Consider the following 23663-nt stretch of genomic DNA (forward strand, 5'->3'; position numbering starts at 1 on the left):
AAAACGAACTAAAACATATTAACGCCAAATATTCGGAGGATTTATAGAATATTGTAATATATATATATATATATATATATATATATATATATATATATATATATATATATATATATATATATATATATATTGTATTCACTATTGTATAAATTCTATCACATTGTTGGCATAATCAATTAAAATTTGTTTTTATAATTTCCCTTACTAAACTTTTTTGGAATTGAATTATCCAAGTTCATCATAAAAATTTGATTTTAAGCTATTGCTGTACTTTGATATTAGGTTTTGGACTGGATCAGATTCGTCTCGTGGCATACCGTTAGTTCGACTGCTTCTATCTTTTGGTCGCGTAGAATGGCAATGTCCGGTCGGAGAGTGCTGAACAGCTGTGACATTGGTCGGACTCCGGTCGATACTATATCCGCAAATATTAAGCAGTCTGTAGAACGACATGATATAAACCAGTTAACTATCTCTGATAGAATTTTGTTATGTCTCTCAGTATTTCTTGACAGGTCAGCCACCAACCAACAATTGGACATTACATGTTTGTTTGTTTGCTGCGCACCACAAAAGGGACATAGAGATTTGCGTTGGTCGGTAGTTGTTGAACGACATACTTTCTCGCAAACTTGTAGAGCATTTCGGGAAGCGTATCTAACTTCTTTGACCAATGTGTTATTTGAGATGGAGATATTGTCGCTGTTACCGATTTGATAAGGGCTTTGCAGAGAAACAATGTGATTCCAACAGGTATCTATTCGGCTTTTTTCGAAACTTTTCAGTGACTGAGATGCTGAGACCGATTCTGAAAGCAAGGTGTCCGCCTTTTTGCATAATAACAGCAACAACAACAACAACAATAATAATAATAATAATGTGAACTCTTTAATTATCCAAAATAGATATATAAATGTACGAAAATAAAATTAGGCAAATTTAATTAAAAATGATGAAATAATACGAAGTCATCATTGCTCGTTATCTTAAGATAAGTATAATGATGATTAAAAAAAGTATAAAAAGAGGTAGAAACTTGATCATACATTGTTTCTATCGCAATATATTGCATATGATGACGCTATTGCATTATTAATAACGCTTAATCTAAAATGGTCAGTCAATTTAATATCGATCGGAGAGAGATTAAAAGGATTGTAAAAGCCTATAGGCAATCAATCAATCAATCTTCATTTAGCGTCCAAAGACCCAGTTACCCCGAGGTAGGACGTTGTTATTTTTTGCCATCAATTTGTTGCGCCAAATTGAGTGATCAGTTGTATCCATTTCGTTTAAATTTAGAGCTTTCATGTCATGTTCGATTGTTTGCGACCAGGACTTCTTTTGACGGACTTTGGGACGTGTGCCGGGTATTTCAACATCTGCAAGAAAACATCAAAATCTTCAACATCAGCACGACGCAGGATTACGGTAGATTTGATGTGGTCCTTCAGATTAATTCATTGCATTTATCCAAGCATTTTCATATCGGTTCGGTGAAGTTGTTGTTCCAGTTTGGTTGTCAATGGCCATGTTTCTGCACAATATAAAAACACCGGACGTATCAAAGATTTATAAAATCTTGGTCGTAGTGGTAGTGGGATGTCACGCCGCATCAACATAGAGAAAAAGAGATGCCATTTATTCCAAGCTCGAACGGCAGCTTCAGCTGTTCCAGTACGATCCAAAACATACCTTAGATATTGAAACGATGTGACTTCTCTACCATAATGGCTTCAAAAACATTGCTATTTCGAATTTGTTGCTGTGGATAGATTTTAGAAAAAGTACCAATTATTTTTGAACAACGTTTGTCACACCACTGCTGACACTTGATTGAATTGTTAACTACACCAGCTATTCCAAATGTACCAGTGCTTATGAGTTTTGTGATTTCTTCCATCACAGTTATAAATAACAGTGGACTGAGAATCGAGCCTTGGTGAACTCCAACGCCGATGCCAAATGCATCTATGTTTCCAACCGTTGTGCTGACGAGAGTCTTAATATTCGTATACATTTCCATCATAAGTCGAACAAGAAATTCTGGAATAAGTTGTCGACGTAGACTCCACCTGATTGCTTCACGGGAAACTCGATCAAATGATTTTTCAAGGCCTACAAAAATGTGTGATAGTTGTTGATGCTTTGCGAGGTATTTTTCTTGCAGTTGCCTTAAGATGTGAATTGTATCAATTTACCCGCTAGGAAACCAAATTGATAATTTCCGATTGTGATGCACGACGTTAATCTTTTCTCAATGATTTTTTCGACAATTTTCAGGGAGTGTTCTAACAGACGTATACCTCGATATTATGAAAAGTTCAATGGGTCAACTTTGCCTTTGTATAGCGGAACTGTCATGCTATATTTCCATTCAGTCGGCATTGAGCAATTTTTCCAGACTTCACGGCAAAGTTGTTGTAACGTTTGGATACCTGCAGTACCAGATGCTCTGATAATGTCATTTTTGAGTCCAGAGGGCCCTGCTGCCTTTCCATCCTTCATAGCTTTCAGAGCTTCTGTAAGCTCTTCTAAAGTGATGTCTTAAATCGGACCTTCGATTGGGGGAGCGTCAAAATTGACATTGATGGGATTTGTTTCATTTAACAGACGTTTGAAGCATTCTTTCCACTGTAGCTTGATCTTACCTTGTTTAAAACCCATCTTATTTTTGTCGTTTTTGATACAAGAGACACCAACTTGGTCTTTTTTCGTACGATTTGCTTGTTTTGCTATACGATACAAAGATTTCATTTGTTCACCTTTGCTTTTAATGAGCCATTCTCTGCACTGATCTGTCTGAGCCAGTGCAACTTGACGTCTTGCTAGGATGTTTTTCTTACTGGATTGCGTTTGGTGGTCTGTGTGGCGAATGAATGAATGAATGAACGAACGAATGAATGAATAAATGAATTAAAGAATTGATGAATGGATGAATGAATGAAGCTTATAGACGATATTTCAAAAGTCTTAATTAAAATATGTTTTAAATCATCTATAATGTTATTTTTCCAATTTTTTAAACATTTGTTCATTTTATATTGTTTAGGTTTCATAAAGTTTGTTTCATGGAAAACGGTCAGCTTCGATCATATTTTTGTTTCGGACGGCGATGTCAGGTTGGAGCCATTTAAACAGACCTCTTACTGGACTTTGCTTTTCTTTTTCAACATCTGCAAAAATGTCGATACCCGGCCTACCGTTTGTCATGACGCTGTCAATAATTATTGAGAGGGTTTTGTTGTGATGATTTAAATATCTGCTTAGTGTAGAGTTTGAGCCGCAATTAGATAAGACGTTTTGTTTGTTTTGCATCTTGTTTGTTTTGCGGTACAAACAAGATGCAAATGAAGATATGAAAAACGAAGAAATGAAGATATGAAAAACAATAAAAGATTATAGATAATATATATGTAACATTATAAGTGGTTAGTTGTTTTACCCCATTTTAGTAGATTGGCATTCGTTGGAAACTGTTGAATGAGGTATTTTCTAGTAAATTTATAAAAAACCTCTGATAATTTTACAGTCAATCTGAACCATCGTACTATCTTAGAGCTATTAATGTGTTCTTTTATCGCTTTGATCAGAGTACCTTGGTGATTAAAAAGTAAAAGGTGATTAAAATTCATTTCGTATTGTTGCTGTTTTAGAACATTTACTGCCGGTTTTAATTCATCATTTTCTGGAATTAGGTTGTCAACTTTTCTGTAGGCGTTGTGAGATTCATTCTATAGTGATTTCATTTCCTCGTCGGCATTTAGTTTAAGGTATCCTTGGAGCTCTAATCTTAATAACTCAGCAACTCAGCGTGGTGTTTCAGCGATTTTATGTTGAGGCCTTCAGTTTTGTATGGCAACGCAAAAATTTCAGTGGTGCAACTGCTTATGAGCAGAGATGCCCATTCTTTCAACAATTCTCTTACCAGAAAATCCAGAATGTTTCTTATCCAGGTTAGAGAGATATTGTAAGTACGTAGTTCAAATTTAATTTGAGAAGGGACGAATCGTCTGAGGATTTCCAGCTTCTACTGAACAGTTGCGTCCAGTCAACTAATTTTTTACAACATAGACCCGAGCCTATCGCACAGTTCATCTTTCTTCTTGGAGTTCTTGTCTTCAAAATCATATTTTATCGAAATTTTTGCATCGTCTATTGTTAACGGGGGCAGAATATTTTTTAGTCTTTATCAATGCAGCTCTGACATAAGCAGAACCACTTATAATGTTACATATATATTATCTATAATCTTTTATTGTTTTTCATATCTTCATTCATTGATTTGAAGCGGCCATCTTCGCCACAAAGGCTGTTTATTCTTTTTCACACGACGCACACATGTATTTATATCATATACGCACTGCATCATATACGCTGAGTATTTGATAGCCATTGAGATGTTTGACTCAGTGCGCATTTGAAACATTGAGCCATCTCGCCGGCCAACATGCGACCTTTAAAGGATGGACGGCTTGGTTGACCGAGGGTCGTCTACCCGGATGAACCTGCAGAAACTGCAGGATTCGAGTTTTCGCATCCCAAATGTACAAAATTTGTCTACTCTTAATTTCATACCTGTCCATTTACACCAGGCTTGGTTGAAATCGATCAACTTCTGGGCACCCTAAGAACTGTTAGTGATAATTGCTGAGTCAACAGCAAACTGGAGCCATCCTTCAATCCATTAATGTTCCCAGAAATATCCATATTGTTGATATCCTTTTGCTTCGGTAAATTCTGTAAATTTGCCTTCCCACGAAAAAGGAAATATTCTTGATCTTTTAATTACATCAACCCTCGAGTTATTTGAAGCCTCATATTCCGACCACAAACTCATTACAACATCCATCTGTGCACGCTTTCATAATATTCGCAATCAGAATTGGAAAGTCTTCAATAATGATTAAACATCATTTTCAATTTTAGAATATTCAACTTTATCGGTTCATCAGTATGCTTCTCATATCAACAACAACATCATTCAAGTTCTTGATAAACATGCTCCAATAAAGACTCATCTTCTTTGTAAAAACCAACAATTAAAAAATCTTATCTTTAGAGACGCACGGATAGCCAAAAGATTAATACGCAAAATGGAACGTATCTATTTTCGCAACAAAACGGCATAAAATAAAATAAATTACGATGAAGCCAAGAAAGCGGCTCGAGATTTAATTTTTAAATCAAGAGTTGAACTTCTACTAAATGAACTTACTTCTACAAAAAATTCGCGCTCTACGTGGCGTAATCTCAACAAGCTACTATTTCGTAACAAAAAGCATTCGCTACTCAATGAGCCTAAAACAACATTGATTGTTAATTGTTTCAATAATTTTTTCATAAGTAAAATAAACAATATTTATAATCACATCACTTCACATCCTAATTATTCACCTTTACAATCAGCTTATCGGACCAATCATTCTACTGAAACGGCTTTACTTCATATTCTTGATAATGTATTTAATTCACGCAACAATTGAAAAACCACAATTCTTGCTGGACTGGACCTGTCAGCTGCCTTCGACACCATCAGTCATGATATATTACTTCGTCGCCAGGAAGTGGAATTTGGTGACTAGAGTTCCGTCCTTTCCTGGCTATTTTCATATTTAACTGGTCGCAGTCAATTTGTCAAAATATCCACACACTGATTTCCAATAGTCCATCTGTTTCATGGTGTCCCACAGGGGTCTGTACTTGGACCACTCTTATTTACAGCTTATATTTCACCTATCATATAGATCATTGAAAATTATGGCATACGTTACCATCAATATGTATCATCAAACATTAAAGATCTTCCTTCAATAATCAACATCATTACGACATGCATCGCATCAATGGAAGAATGGCTCCTACATAACTATCTACAATTCAACTCCAATAAAACCGAATTCATAACACAGGAGTCTTTCTACTCAATAAATAATGTACATAACTTAACTTCAGTCCAACTAGGAGACACCTTAGTCCCGATATCTGTCACACTAAAGATACTTGGATAAGACCTAGATAAAAAAATTAAGTTTTTCAAATCACATTATGTCTATAGCAAAATCCTGTAATAATCTTTTAAGAGAAATACGACATAATAGACAATTTCTTTCTACCGCTTTGGCTAATGATCTGGCACGGTGTTTGATACTGTCCAATTAGACTACTGCAATATTCTATGGAATATCTAAAAATCATGAATTACGACTCCAGAGAATAATAAATAGAGCCACTAGAGTAGTACTCAATTCAGATACACCGTTACATCGTCTGTCATCAACGATCTCGTCGAATCTAATGAACCTGCATTGGCTTCTATTTCACTTTCAAGTTTTATTTAAAATAGCTGTCATCGTCTTCAAACATTCAATCTCGCATTCACCGTCGTATCTCGGTGATCTATACATAGTAATACAAACAATCGTCAACTTCGCTCTGCCATCGCTCTACGTTTTCATCAGCATAAAACAACAAACAATATTGCTGGTCGTGCATTCCGACATGCTGCTTCTCACGTTTGGAATTCGCTTCCGCCAAAGATTAGGAACTGCAGCTCTACACAGTCATTCAAGTCGTCATTAAAAACTTCATTTTGATGAAGCGTTTTCAAACGTCTGAAAGAGGATATTTTTTTTTGTTTCGAGGGCGCCTCATCGCTAGCCACGGCGCTTTATAAGTCAACATTATCATTATTTATTATTTCCATAAGAGAGTTGAAACAAAAATTAAAGAACAGCAATTTTTTAAATTTTCAGTTGTTAAAATTTTTTATTAGAATTTCATATTCATTTTTTGAATAATATTAAAACTATAATTATAATTCAATAAACTGACAATGACGGTTAAATAATGTCGAAATAGATCTATCTGCTATAAATTTAATAAAATGTTTGCTAATAGAAATAGAGTTTCAATTTTGAACCGACTTAATTTTGTCGATAAAAATCTACTAAGACAAATTGAAAAATTCGAAATACTAGTTAATCGGTGGAATTCATCATACATACCTATGTTGTAAAAAGCCTAATAAGATTATCTTGTACACTTTATATAACTCTCTCATTATGCCATATTTAACCTACTGTGTTTCAGTCTGGGGTTATACTACTAAATATAATTTACATATATTGAATGTATGTCAAAATTATTTTATTCGAATATTTCTTATTTTAAATAAATTTCAACATGTCAATCACTGTTATAATTTATGTAACATTCTTAAATTTCAAGATTTATTTATTCTTAGATCTTTATTATGTTTCTATAGATTGTTGAAATTACTTCTAGGCCCATATCTATCTGACCAAATAAATAGATTTTCGTATAATTGTTCTGTTCACCTCAGGAAAATTCCTGAGTTCTATCTATCCACTACACGCACAAACTTTTTTAATAATTCTGTTTTTCCTGTATCCATCCTATTATGGAACTCGCTACCGACTGATGTTAAAAACATAGCTACGTTAGGCTTATACAAACGAAGAATTGTAGATCTGATTAAATGTGGTTTCTTCTCATTTTACTGCGGTATAAATGGGCTTATATTCATGTATATAAATGTATGCATATATATAAATATATATATATATATATATATATTATATATATATATATGTATATATTTATGTATGGGTATGTATGTATATATAATTATTAGTTTTTTTATTTATGCCCTGATATTTTTCTTTCCTTTTTTTTCTCTCTCTCAAACATTTTTTGTTTCATGATGTATTGGCAACTATTGACATTCATTGCTATTTCTTTTATTAATATTATACTTTCTGTTACTTATATTAAGGGTGACCTAACAGACTTCGGTCTCGGGTCTCCTAGTAATTAACTTGTTTTTTGCTGAATAAAAGTTTTTTTCAATTCAATTCAATTCAATACACACACACACACCACGCACACACACACACACGCACGCACGTACACACACACACCACACACTTATATATATACATATATGTGTGTGTGTGTATGTGTGTGTTATACTTATGCATATATATATATATATATATATATATATATATATATATATATATATATATGTGTGTGTGTGTGTGTGTGTGTGTATGTATATCCCTTAGCATACCAAGCCAATGTCATCAACATTGTTTACCAAACAATTATTTTTTGATATTTCTCAGTTATTTGATGATTATTGGGTGTTTTAAGATATTTTTTAGTAAAACAAGTATTCTGAGCATAATTGATTTTTCTTCTTTTTATCGATTATTCAAAATTTTCATCCGTTTAAAATAATATAATGAAAAATTTATTATAATAAAAATAGGTAAATGTTATGTATGTATATAATATATTTATAAATTTATATATATCAATCATTGGTTGCTATCCCTGCAATCCTTGGCGCATGTCACAGTGGTGATTGTCTTCCTGTGTGTTTCACAGACAAAACGTTTACATTCTCCACAGACTGTGTTAACTTTTTTGTCTTTGTTTCTGGGACAGTAAGAACATCTTCCCCTTTTGATCTGCTGCTGCCTTGATGCTGATGGTATATTTTGGGTTGTAGTGTTGCGTGCTACAACTACTCCTGCAGCTTCAATTGCTTTGACAACTGGAAGGTGGAGACCATTTAGATTGGTTGCCCTTCGTAGAATGTTGGGTTTGGTCAGTTCTTTGCCTAATTCTAACAAAAATTGATATCTAATATTCTTCATATGTCTATTCCAGTCATTGTTTTTCGACATCCAAATTATGAAGGCATTCAGGGCACCAATATCGAGCATATTCATGCAAAGTCTTAGAGGCCATCTTGAGGTTCGTCTAGCACAAGAATATTCTCTAATCAATTTATCTGCATTGTCCACTCCACCCTTGGTATTATTGTATTCCAGTATCATGTTGGGCTTCCTGTGACTTTCAGAAGATACTGAATTATCTAGAAATTGAGTTGAGAGTAAACGGACTGTTTTGTTTTTCTTTGGGACATAGCTGACTACTGCTACCCCGTTAGAAAATATAAATTTTGATGAAAGTATGTCTCGTCCTCTTGCATTTTCTATAACTGAAGGAATATCAGTTTTTTTAGTTCTCAATGTTCCTGTCATGGTGATGCTTTTTTGCAGCAAAAATTCTGCAGTCTTCACGGATGTAAAAAAATTGTCTGTAGTGACACCTCTTCCAGATCCAAACAGTGGTTCCACCAAGTCACATACTACGCGGTGTCATAAATTTTTCTCTGGTGCATTTCCTGGAAGCTTTCCAGTGTAGACTTGTAAGTTGTACAAATATGAAGTCTTCACATCTGCGGCCACCCATATTTTTATTCCATATTTTGCTGGTTTTGATTTCATGTACTGCCTCATCGGACATTTGCCTCGAAATGCTACAAGCTGCTCGTCTACTGTGATGTTTTCAAATGGCGTAAAAAGCGTTTGGCAAATTATTACAAACCAATCCCAAACTTCACGAATAGCTGCAAGTTGTTCTCCTTTGAGCACGTGTTAATTTGTCGTCAAACCTGATAAATTGAAGGATGAGTGCAAATCTGTTTCGTGCCATGGCAGCAGTAAAAACAGCACGACGAATATTTTCATCTGTCGTCCACATTTCAGAAATATTTTCCTTACTACAGCGAAGAGCTCCAGCAATCAGCAGAACACCAAAAAATGCTTTTATTTCAACAGGGTCTACATCTGTCCAAGCTTTCTGTTTATTCGAATCAGCAGTTGCATTGAAATCATTAATAACTCTAGAAGCTTCAGCATTGGTGAAGGTGCATATAGCATCCACAATTCGGTCGTCAAAGAACCAGTTGAAAATTTCAGATATCGTCGATGCAACATTAATTGCGCGTGTTGGCCCGGGTGATCCCTTGACATTGACGACGGCGAGATGATGGTGGCACAGAACTTGTCCATCTTCTACCTGATTTTGCTGTGAATTCATCTTCATCCGAATTTGTATCCGAATTTTCACTAGCACTGTCACTATATTCAGAATTTACTTCAAGATTGTCCTCCAATTCGGATGCATCTCCTGCTGGTATAAATTCTTCATCAGATTGTTCCAATACATCTTCCGGGTCACTGTCACTGATTCACATTCATCTAACATTCGGAGAATCTCATCTGTAGTTTGTCTACGAGCCATTTTTCTTATTTTCAAACGTTTACGTTTATATTTTATGTTATCAAAATCTTTACAGCAAATTATAAACTTTATTTGAAACAGAAAATAATAATTTTCAACGGAAGTTTTGCAAATGGAGGACAAATTAAAAGTAAGTAAGATGAGCAAATATTCAGTAAGAATGCAGAATAATACTTTTTAATACTGAAACCTTTAAAATGTGTCTACAATTTCAGCCATAAGTGTTAAAAAACAAAAACACAATCGGTAACGTAGTGTACCAAGCGGGGTCCTACACGGACCCCAATGCTCTTTTATTTTTTTTACTGTTTTTGAAATAACGTATAATAAAAACAACAATGGAATATTTATTGCTACCCTAATCGGGAGGAATAGAAAAATCATGGTGGAATTTGTTTGGTTACTTTTGACAGGGTTAAGGAAAACTACTCTCTGGGGTCCTTGAAGGACCCCCCTTGGTATGTTAAGGGATATATATGTATATGTATATATATATGTATATATATATATATATATACATGAAAAAAAACTACCCAATTTTTTAAAATCATTGGGGTTCATGGTGAAGCGTATATTTCGATTTTCGATTCTTCAGCAATTATATAGGAATATTTCAAAATATTACAATTCTTTGCGTGTGCAAGGTTTTTTTTATTCTTCTTTGTCCTGTGCAAAGTGTTTTTATTCTGCTTCTTCCTGTCTGTTTATTATATTTTGATCTCGTCCATTTATTAAATCTTTGTTCTGTTCATTCTCTTTGTCCGTAAAGTCTTTCAATAAAATTCTTCTAGTCACTAATGATGTTGCTATTCTTTGCTATTTGCTGATTTGCGGTTTTCTTTGGTCAATGAAGATTGCTTCAGCAATTCTTAGATGGCTGTGGTTCTTGTTACAGTATACTATAATGGTATTGTTTACAGATATTTCTCGTGATGAGATCGTTTGATTTATTGTTTTCAGGTGTGTTACTAATGGCTTCTTCTCTTTTGTGCATAGTAAGGCGACGTGATAGGGATGTAGTTGTCACTCCAATATATGAGTATGGCTGACGAAAGGATCCGTCAAGAAAGCATTTAAATTCATATATTAGGTGATTTCTTTTCTGGGTTGAATTTTGGAGAGGCGTGCAATTATTCTTTATTATCAAATTTGCTTTTTTTGCATTCTAAGATTTACTTTATCGTCTGTATTTCTAGGCTTCACTTATCTGAAAACAACTTTTTTTTTTAGAACAGATTCGTCTGTTTTAAGTTCAGATGATATGTAATTTTGGTAGTAGAAAATTATATTATCGCCATGTTTGTTTTTGTTATTATTGGGATGTTGCAGTTTACCTAATTAGTTCTGCCTCGCAGTCGCTTATTGAAGTGGAGTGTGTGAATCTTCTTTTATAATGCTGCGTTTATATTTTTTCATGCACTCACTTATTCCAATTAGACATAACCCTTTGTTTGTTTCTTTCATATAGACCGTTGTTTAAAAGCAGTTTTCATATCGAGTGATTAGTGTATCAAAAAATGGTAAGGTCTTATTGTTTTCATATTCTATAGTAAAATTTATTTTAGATTTATTAAGATTAAAGAAAAGATTTATAATTTGGTTAGGGTTGTCGTTGTACGCGACAAAGATATCGTCGACGTACCTTGCATAAATTTAGGGTTTTAGTTCATGATTTTTGAGGAAGGTTTGTTTTTCTAAGTTGCCAAGGTAGAAATTGGCTAAGAGTACTCCGGTGGAGCCCATGGCGATTCTATCTATTTGTTTGTTAATGTTTCCTATTGGGTTATAGAACAGCGCTTTGGTTGTACATATTGTCAATGACTTTAGCCAAAATTTTTGAATTTTCAAAGATGGTATATATATACATGTATATGTATGTATGTATATATATATATATAATTTGGTATGAGGTTCTCAGATAAACATGCTCGGTTGAAGATTACACCCCATTTTGCAGTCAGAAGCTTTTTAAATAAAATTTCAACAAAACGAAGCTGTTTTGTTTCAACTTTATTAAACTGTGAAGTTTGGCTGACGGCCGTTTCGGCTAATGCCATCGTCGGAGCCTAGATTGTAAAACCAAATGAGGAGTTAATAATATAAATTATAAGAAATAGAAAATAGAATATTAGATATTAAAATGAATAAATAAATGAATAACAACCTATATTTTAAAAATTAACCCATTATATCGTTGAAAATAAACGAGTAAATTTAAAAGAAAAATTATGAATAAAATTGTTTGTGTATTATCGTAGTTGAAGTGTACATAGTTAGCATAGTGACAAGAAGTAATGCAGAAATTATGGGAAGTCGATAATAATATTTAATGATATGACAATTTATTGAAGAATTATTAGATATTTAACAATTGGATATAATATTATTTAGCAATACATACGTATAAAGAAATATTAAGGCGTGGCAAATAATGAAGTTAGTGAACAAATTGTTTGAGTTTTATGGCGTGAAGAGACAAACGGATTGTTGTTAGTGGTGCGTTCTTGTGTGTTATATTCGTTTTTATATTTGGTGTGTAGTTGCTGTCTATTGATGACGTTTGGCAATTGAGGCAGTACAACGTCGCGATATTGAGTAAAAAGTTGTAAGACGTGGGCGAAATTGTCTGACTGCGTGTTGATTGTTGGTTTATTATTGAGGATGAGAATAGCTTCTTTTATTTTGAGTCTTGAGGGACGACGTTCATTACAAAGTATGCTAGTGTTATTATCAAGAATTTTTCGAGTAACTTGGTATGTTGTGCTGCTTATTGAAGTGATCCTTGATAGCGCCTTGCTGTACATGCATGGTAAGGCGTCTGCGAAGTGTTGTACGTGTGTGTCCAATATATGTTTCCACATCACGGTGTGGCAAAGGGCATCGAAATTAGTACACGACGTTCGTACTATCTAGATTATCTTTTGTAGTGGTTGGACTGTTTTTGATAAATAATTGTTGTGTTTTTGTTGTATCATAATATATTATTAACTTGATCTTTTTATTTTCATCTTCTGACGTGAGATTTGATCTAATGATTTGTTTAATTTGTTTTTCATCAATTAGATAGTTATTATGCATTTGGTTTTTGTAGTAAATAGGTATTGTTTGTTGTTCGTGCTGTGGTTGTAGATGTGGTTGTTTGAATTTCTTGAGAGATTTAGATATTACGTCGTCGATGAGTGTATTTGGATAATTATTATTAATAAGTAACTGTTTGATTCTTTGAATTTCTATTTGAAGAGATTCATCGTCGGTAGATAATTTAAAAGCGCGTGTGATGAAGTTTTTAATGACGTTGTTTTTGTATTTTACGGGACAATCGGAATTGTACTTTAAGCATTGTCCAGAGTTTGTTGGTTTGACGTCACTCCCAACCCGACGCTTAACCAACAATGAAAACAAAGAAGTAATAAAAACTAGCATTGTTAAATAGTGACAAAGAAGAATATGATGCTATCGATGAAGAAAAGGAGACCAAAGTAGGTGACCAGCCAATAAAGAAACCTGACACCTAATTTCCATCTAAGTTCATTTTGACAAAGTCAATATTTCCCTATGATGAACCGCAATGATGATTCATTCGGAATCGAAATATGGCCTTATTTGCAGCATGAATTTGGAAAATATTTTTATTTAGAATTTTAATAAACTAAACGTTCACCAAAAAACTTTAGTGAGAAGAATCGAAAAAACGAACTACAAACATGTTAACGCCAAACTTTCGGTAGAAATTATAGAATATTGTAAAAATTATGGTCTATTACCAACATATATATATTTACAATATTCTATATATTGTATATATGGTCTATTACCAACATATATTCTATTTACAATAATCTATATATTCTAATTATAGAATTTATATAATATTGTAAAATTATGGTCTATTACCAACATATATATATATATATATCTGTGTATGATTCTAAAGCTGTTGATTTTTCTCATAAGTTTTGTAGTCTAGGCTTTATGATGCTAGCATGATGTCTCTTTCTTCTCAGATTAATAGCTTGGCTAATAAATCTAAATCTAAATTACTTCCCTAATCACTTATCAGATATATTAATTTTTTCTATGCCCCAGTCTCGGTTTTCGGTCATCTTCTTGTTCTCACTTTTTCTTAATTCCTGTTAAACACTCTTACGCTAAATTTGCTTTTTTTGTTATTCAGTTCGTTTTTTTTGAAATACTCAACCACTTTCTCTAACTACTTCCACATCAACTACAAAGTTTAGAGCGGATCTCAAGCTTCATTTGCTTGTAAAATTCTTCAGGGCGCTGCTAATTTCGGGGAAAATGCGTTTTAAAAACAAATTGATTGATTGATTGATTAAATAAAAAGTAACTAAATTAATTTCATAAAAAATAAAAAAAATTTAGATGTAGAGTACGGATACGCAACTAATTTAACTACGTTTTGAATCTGTACTTTTAATAAAATGTTTTCAACAATTTAAAAAACCAAATTTGTTTTACATTTAATTATAGAAATAGGCAGTGAAACACTTCCAATGTATCAAATGCAAATGATACCATTTTGATCTAGCATTTTTGTTTAAGATAAGTGTTGAAAGTGCTACTGTTTAAATGTATTCTTGCTTAAAAATGCGTGGCAAATATACGTTTTAGTTTAGTTAGTAAAACGATGGTCCGTTCACTTACAATGTTGTAAAAACATTGATGTAGAAACGTTGATTAAAAAAATATCCTTGTTTTAAAAACTCTAGCCACGTTTGTGAAGGAAACAAAAATAATCATGAAATCAGATAATCTATTAAGCACTACATACATTATAAAAATTGATTTAAATAAACATAATTCTTATATACAATTAAGTTATGTTTGAAAAATAATTGAATTGCCAAAAATAATAATACGTTGCAAATGATTTTAAAAGTATATCTCGAAAAGTGAAATATCCTGAACAGATTTTTTTACATGTGCAAAATGAATCAGCATAATTCACATATAAGTTAAGTTGAATAATGAATATAAAATTAAAAAAATTATCTTACTTTTGGCGGTTCAGTTGTCATTTTGATGCCAATTTGTAAAATAGAAATTGGAAAACGAGAATCAGGACTGCTACTTAACCAAAGTCTAAAGTCTGGATGGGGACAAGTCTCCTCGGACTGAACTTCTTTTACGAGTTTATCCAAAGAAGGCATCCAATTAATAGATAAATGACAATTAGCAAGAAAAACCCATAATCCCTTCAAAATAAATGTATTTCAAACAATAAATATAAAAAACACAGGCATTAGAAATTGGTACAGTTTATACATGACAGTTAAAAAAGTACCCTTTTATTTTAAACAAAGTTTCAGGAATTTGTTGCTGCTTTTTTGTGATATTAACAAAAACGAGGTTTCACGAATTGTTTTCATCGCAATCTTTTCGTTCAAATGATGAATTTGTTTATGAACCTTATGTTTTTCTTCATATTCCGCTACGCACTTTTATAAACAACGTTGCTCGACAAATATTCTGTCCACAAGAAATAATCGGCACTTGTATTATGAAAACACTATAAACTTTGAACTCTTTCGTTGATTTGAAAAAGTTAAATTGTTTAAAACTTCAGCCACTTTTTTAATAATTGATACAAAAAAAGAATTTTGTTAAACCTGCACCAAATTGTTAGAATTTTTTATTTTTTATGAATTCAATTTTTGATTTGAATTGATTGAAAATAATCGTATTTTCAAATTTCATCTAAAAAAAATAAAAACAATGCGTTTGACATTATTTTACACTTTTGAAAATATTTATTAATTATTCAAACGATTGTGCTGCTGGCTGGCGCTAGTTTCTGGCTCTTTTGAAGCTACGCATTGAACGATGACTGTGATAAAATTATTTTCAAAAAGTGTTAAACACATTCGTTGAAGCAATAGCTTTTCTAATTTTTCCCATCTAAAATAAGATAGTTTGCGGCTTGAATTGCGACATCGTGAAATATCATTTTTATTTTTAACGATATATTCGAACTTATTGAACATAACCAACTAGAACATATTATGTGCTTTTAAGGTTTTTACAAAGCGCTTTACATTAGTCTAATTAATTAAATACAAATAGTCTAACAATTATTATTATTATAAGTTCTTTGAAAACTCTCAAAAGCGCAACGACGCAATATATCATACGTCTCGAAAATATGAAATTTAAGATCTGTCCTAAATTTTGAGAAAGAGAGACCAGGCTGACGTAGACGAAATAGAAGATTCTTCCATATAGACAAACCAACAACGTCAAAGTCTCAGCACCAAGAAGCAGTCGAGTTAGAAGGATTGTCGAAAAACTGTGCTCATTTATTGTAGAGAAACAATTTTTGCCATAGGTTTGTCAACCAAAAAAATAAATGCAACATATTTGCCCACTCGTAAACGAGGATGGTTATTCTAAATATTATTGGTTTTCAAACAGTCAGCCAGGGTAAGTCGTTTAAAATGAAGGTCATATGATCAAACTTTCTCCCCCTGCCAAAATAATGGCGGTTTGATTTTGAATTGACTGCATTTTTTAACCAATTTCTTTGACGTGCAAAGCAATTTCATCAATGATGTTCATATTTAGGAAATGTTAAAAATAATTATTGAAAAATTCTTGTTTAATCTCAACAAACTAAAAACGAAAACAAAGTCCTTGTTCTAAAAATAGATAAACTCAATTATTCGATTAATAATGCCAAAAACGCAGTGATTTTTATAAATAATTGTATGTATATATCAATCAATCTTCGTTTTGCGTCCAGAGACCCGGTTTCCCGAGGTAGGACGTTGTTTTCTTTACCATCAACTTTTTGCGCCAAATTAGACGATCAGTTGTATCCGTTTCTATTAAATTTAGAGCTTTCATGTCTTGCTCAATTGTTTGCGACCAGGACTTCTTTGGACGGCCTTTGGGACGTGTGCCAGGTACTTCAACATCTACAAGAGAAGTTATGGAACTGTTTCCACTTCGTTTGACATGACCAAACCACCGCAGACGGTGTTGCCGGCATTCGTCCTTTATATCATCTAAACCAGCACGACGCAGGATTTCGGTAGATTTGATGTGGTCCTTCATACACTGCTGACACTTGATTGAATTGTTACCTACACCAGCTTTACAAACTGTACAGGGCCATCGTCCAGTAGCTGTGGATTGGATGGGTTTACCAGTGTTCATTGCTTTGGTTTTGCTGATGTTGACTTTGAATCCATGATCGGCGAGTCTAGTGTTCCAATCTTCAAACATCTGTGCTGCATTCTGCTCAGACGTGGCTGTTCAAACGATATCATCAGCATATACTAGATTCCAAATGTCACCAGTGCGTATCGGTTTTATGATTTCTTCCATCACAGTTATAAATAACAGTGGACTGAGAATCGAGCCTTGGTGAACTCCAACGCCGATGTCAAATGCATCTGTGTTTCCAACCGTTGTGCTGACAAGAGTCTTAGTATTCGTATACATTTCCATCACAAGTCGAACTAGATATTCTGGAATGAGTTGTCAACGTAGACTCCACCTGATTGCTTCACGGGGAACTCTATCAAATGCTTTCTCAAGGTCTACAAAAATGTGTGATAGTTGTTGATGCTTTGCGAGGTACTTTTCTTGCAGTTGCCAAAGGATGTGAATTGCATCAATTGTTGATTTCCCCGCTAGAAAACCAAATTGATAATTTCCGATTGTGATTCTTTCAATGATTTTCTCGACAATTATCAGGGAATGTTCAAACAGACGTTTACCCCGATATGATGAACAGTTCAATGGATCACCTTTGCCTTTGTATAGAGGAACTGTCATGCTATAGCTCCATTCAGTCGGCATTGAGCAATTTCTCCAAATTTCACGGCAAAGTTGTAGTAACGTTTGGATACCTGCAGTACCAGATGCTTTGATAATGTCATTTGTGAGTCCAGAGGGCCCTGCTGCCTTTCCATCCTTCATAGCTTTCAGAGCTTCTGTAAGCTCCTCTACAGTGATGTCTGGAATCGGACCTTCGATGGGTGGAGCGTCAAAGTTAACATTGATTGGATTTGTTTCGTTTAACAGACGATTGAAGTATTCTCTCCACTGTAGCTTGATCTCATCTTGTTCAAGAACCATCTCATTTTTGTCATTTTTGATACATGAGGCACCAACTATGTTTTTTTTCGTATGCTTTGCTTGTTTTGCTATATGATACAGAGATTTCATTTGTTCACCTTTGCTTTTAGTGAGCCACTCTCTGCACTGATCTGTCCGAGCCAGTGCAACTTAATGTCTTGCATAGTTGTTCTTTTCACGGAAAATTGTATGGTCATCAACAGACTTTGATGTTTGCCATTGCTTGTATGCAACTTTCTTTCCAGCTATTGCATTTTGTACACTGTCATTCCACTACCAAGTGTCACGTTCATGCTGACGTTTTGTACCAGTTTTCCCACAAACTGTAGTTCCAGCGTTCATTAAAACGGTTTTGTATGTACTCCAAACTGTACCGGCTTGCGATTGGTGGTCTGTGTTGCGACGATCTGTTGAAATTTTTCTCGATGAATATTGCTTTTCAGCTTCCACGTTTTGATTCTCCGAGGCATTTGTTTAGACTTATGTTTTGACAGTTCGACAACCAGGTCTGCCACAAGGAGTCTATGTTGGGCAACATATGATTCGCCAGGTATAACTTTGACGTTTTTGAATAGCCTTCGGTGTTGTTGCTTGACAGCGAAGAAATCAATTTGCGTGGCTGATGTCCACTTTTGTATGTTATGAGATGTTCCAACCTCTTTCTATAATATATGTTCAGTAAACAAAACCCGTGACTTTCAGCAAACTCAAGGATGCGGTTGCCATCTTCATTCCGTTTTCCATAGCCAAAACCGCCATGTACGTTGTCAAAACCATCTGTTTTCTCTCCAACGTGGCCATTGAGATCGCCTCAAATCAGGATTATTTCAGATTTTGGTATTGTTGAGATGGTGTCATAGAATGCAGTCCAGAAGTCATTTTTCATCTCTCCTGATCGCCTGTCTGTGGTGCGTATGCAGAAAAAATAATCATTGTTTGCTTTTCTATGCGAAGCTTGTTCCACATAAGACGTGAATTAATCCTTCTAATATCCAGTACTTCTTGGGCTAGGGGTTCTCTGATAAAAATTCCAACACCATTTTTGGCCATCTTTTGACTATTCCAGAATAGTTTATATTTTTCTTTGTCTGAGTTGACATGACAGACACCATTCGATTTCCATCGGGTTTCCTGAAGGCAGCAGATGTCAATCTTTCTACGCTCGAGCATTTCTGCGATTTCCATGCTGCGGCCAGTCAGTGATCCAACATTGAGCGTTCCAAGTCTAAGTACCATGAGGGGCCATTCTGAATTTTTGGTATTTATTGGCCATTCTCCTCATTTGGTTTTACAATCTAGGCTCCGACGATGGCATTAGCCGAAATGGCCGTCAGCCAAACTTCACAGTTTAATAAAGTTGAAACAAAACAGCTTCGTGTTGTTGAAATTTTATTTTAAAAACTTCTAACTGCAAAATGGGGTGTAATGTTCAACCGTACACACACACACACACACACACATATTTATATATATATATATATATAGAAAGAAAGAGAATAAATTAATTAGATCCCGACCTAATAATCCTATCAGTGAAATAAATGTAGATGGTTTGATAATAGATAATCCGAAGAATATATGTCAAGCTTTCAATAATTATTTTACCTTTATTATTAAACGCAATGATGGTTCTCAAGGTAATATTTCCTCAAATTTTACTGTAAACTTCTTTTATTTAGTTGATAATGATGAAATTTTCAGACATGTCAATGATTGAAATGTTCTCATTCATCAAGCTATGATGGTGTTTCTTCTTTTTTGATCAAAAAAGCAGTATATAACATTATTGATCCACTTAGTCATATTATTAATCAATCATTTGCCACCGGTATGTTTCCTGATCTCTTTAAGATTGCTAAAGTTATTCCCTTACATAAAAATGGTCCCACTAATCTGCTGTCCAATTATCGACCAATTTCAATTATACCATCTTTGTCAAAAATCTTAGAAAAAATCATGTCAAATCGTTTAAATAATTATTTGAAACATATCAAATTTTTTAATGACCCTCAATATGGATTTAGAAAAGAGGTAGGTCTACTGAGTTGGCGTCGTTAGATCTTGTTGAGAGAATTCTTAGTAAAATGGAAAATAAGTCGATAACTATTGGGTTATTTTTAGATCTATCTAAAGCGTTTGATTCTATCAATCCTGCGTTATTGTTGAAGAAATTACAATCTCTTCGTATTCGTGGAGTACAACACAGATGGTTTGAAAGTTATCTATCAAATCGTAAACAATATGTAGCTTTGGGTAAACATCGGTCATCGAATGTTTTGATTAAATTTGGTGTCCCGCAAGGCTCAGTTTTGGGGCCTTTGTTATTTTTAATTTTTATAAATGATTTATCCACTGTCAGTAAATCACTTGAAAGTATATTGTTTGCTGATGATACCACTTTTTTATGTTCTGACAAAGACATTAATACTGTGGTCAATACATATAACACTGAAATGGAAAAAATATGCAGTTGGTTTAAACCAAATAACTTAAATAACAACAACACACGTTTAGACGGCATTTTCCCCGAGATCGGGGGTTGCCGTTTGGCTACCTATAATGAAACCGAAATACCCCTCGACGCCATCCACATCTGTCACTCGCCTCAGTATCACGCAACCCCGCTTTCACCCTGTCCTTCTCCACCTGCTCTCCATCGCAATTGCGGACGACCCCTTCCTACCACTCCTTCAACCTCGAACTCCAACGCTCGCCTAATCCCGACCCTTTCATCCCTTCTCAACACATGTCCATACCACCGCAATCTCGATCTCCTTATCAATGTCACAATGTCCTCATTCAGTCCCATCATTGACATCAGCTCTGTACTACTCCTCCTATCCTTCACTTTAACCCCACACATCATCCTCACCATAGCTCTTTCAGCCCTCTGCAGTACACTTTCCTCCTCTCTCCTCAACACCCAATCAAATAACTTATATATAAATATAAATTATAAAAAAACAAACTATATGATTTTTGGTTCTAAGATTGTTACTAATAATTTAGGGATTTCTATTAAAATTGATAATAACAGTATTGAAAGAGTGTATACAAATGAATTTTTAGGTTTTGTATATACAGACAATTTGTTAAATCATAGGTTAAATCATATAATGCATATATCTAGTAAAATTTCTAAAATTACTGGTATCATTCGTAAATTGAGGTTCAAGCTTAGCTTTGATGTCACTAAAAAATTATATTACAGTTTAATTTATCCGTATTTAACATATTACGTAATATTATGGGGTAATAGTTGCACGACCAATTCTTTGAGATTGGCCTATAATAGTTTTGATAGATGTCTTTTTTTCTTGAAAAAGTATGACCATGTCTCAAGTTTTTACCAAGAAGCTAAAATCTATTAACAATTAAACAAATATATAATTTTGGTCTGTTAAGATTTATGTTTAAATTATATAAAAATTTATTGCCTCCTAATTTGTCCATTCATTTTAAAGCTCCTGATAAAAAGTTACGTGTTTTAAGACAAATGAATGATTATGTTCAACCTTACCCTAGATTAGTAATTTATAAATTATCTGTTTTCTTCTCCGGGGTTTCACTTTGGAATGGATTACCTTCAGAGTTCAAATTATTAAATAGCATTTCTGATTTTCTAGTAAAATATTATTATATGTCTCCAAATAATCTTTGTTATTTCAAATTTAATATGCTGTTATAATATGATTGAACATTTTTGAGTTTATTGCTGTTGGTTTTTGAATGTATGTCTTGAATGTATGTTGATATTTATTCTTGGACTTAGTTTGAATTCAATTTGTTGTTTATTCATGTAAAATCATATGATTGAACATTTTAATTTTTATGTTGTTATTTTTTGAATGCATGTCATGAATGTATGTTAGTACTTATTTATTGGCCTTAGTTTGAATTATAATTTGTTGTACACGTTATAGATAACACTACAAGGATCAAATTTTAGTTTCATTTCATTATCATTTTGTTTTACGAACGTTTAATTTATGTGCAGTGTGCTATGCTTTTGTGTCAAACAGTTGTACGAACAAATTATGTTATATTCGCTTGATAATTTTGAAATTGTTTCTGTTTTTTCTTTTTGGTGGCCTATAAAGCTTAATAAGCTTGTATGGTCTCCAAGCCATTTTTTGTGGTTAATAAAATGTGTAAATAAAAAAAAAATATATAGAAAGAGAGAGAGAAAGAATATCAATAGAGCGTGGCGTAATAATTAAGGACCATAACAACGAATAGCAAAGATTAACAAGCTTTTAAATTTTAAACATGTTCATATGTTGTACAAAATAATAACCTGAAGCATTTTTTATTTTTTTACGACAAGACAATATACATTCTAAAATTAATTTAACATAAATAGTATGTATGAAAACACAAAAAGAATATTAATACAACATTATAATAAGAAAAGAAAAACGTATACTACTATCAATTTGCATAATCAAACGCATACCTCTTTGATACTTTTTTTAATAATGTGAGTTGCTTGGTAAGATTGTCCCTGTCCTAAGGAAAGAGAACAAAATTTATTTGGAAACATTCCTTTAGATTCAGCTACAGCTATCAAGTCATTTGTAGGGTCCTGGATTGCGTTATAAAGTTGCATTGATGAAAACAAAAACTAAACAAAAATAAAACTTACAACTCCAGGTGACAGTATAAAAATTAATGGAGTTTTACAAGTAGATTCCTCGACAACTGATTTAAAATTCAAAATAGGTGGCTCAATATATTTTGATCCTAGGTTATTCGTTATAAACGATGTTACACAAAACGAGACCCTATCAGGTCTAATTGATCTTACAATAAGTATTCTTTGCAATTCATTACAAGATATATCCCATTCTCCTGCAAAATATTTTTTAGAAATTAAAAATTTTCAAAATTCAATTTTGATTAATTAGAGTTTGTAAAAATTACTTATCAATTTTTTTAATTTCTTTCAAACACTCCTATGCTAAAAATTACTTATTCCTTTTTTAACTCCTTTTAAACACTCTTACGCTAAATCTGGTTTTGCTTTTTTTGATCATTTTCTCTGAAACTCTCTGCTCTACCTTCTTTTCTAACCACTTCTCCTTCATTAACGAAGTTCAGAGCGGATCTCATAATCCATTTATTTGCAAAACGCTGTTGAGCATCGCTGAAATGGCGCTTTAGAAACAAACTGATCGATTGATAGCTTTCACAACACATTCGTATGGTGAATTTCAATGGTCAGTGACTTTGTGTGTTTATGTGGGTTCAAAACCAAAAGTTTTATTTATTTTTAGCAAGATAGAACAATAAAGCTTTTTTTGGTATTCCTATACCATCTTCGGTGTTCTTTTTGATACGAGAATCAAGTATGATTTACGATCAATCTTTAGAAAAATTGAAAAACTAAACATAATATATATATATATATATATATACAGCTGATCGTGCTGATATAC

General features: G+C 33.3%; 1 protein-coding gene across 1 annotated transcript in view; it reads right to left on the bottom strand.

Moving 5' to 3' along the window:
• Nucleotides 1-23663, bottom strand: part of HELRODRAFT_67097 (hypothetical protein) — a gene marked incomplete at both ends in the record, with an annotated part of 79651 nt that overhangs the window by 23124 nt on the left and 32864 nt on the right. The window contains 3 exons of the mRNA XM_009024277.1: nt 15141-15338; nt 22682-22810; nt 22871-23076. Of these exons, the coding sequence (XP_009022525.1) occupies nt 15141-15338; nt 22682-22810; nt 22871-23076 (533 nt within the window). The remainder of the gene's footprint in view (nt 1-15140; nt 15339-22681; nt 22811-22870; nt 23077-23663) is intronic.

This window comes from Helobdella robusta (genome assembly GCF_000326865.2).
Source record: "Helobdella robusta unplaced genomic scaffold HELROscaffold_4, whole genome shotgun sequence".
Lineage (NCBI taxonomy): Eukaryota > Metazoa > Annelida > Clitellata > Rhynchobdellida > Glossiphoniidae > Helobdella > Helobdella robusta.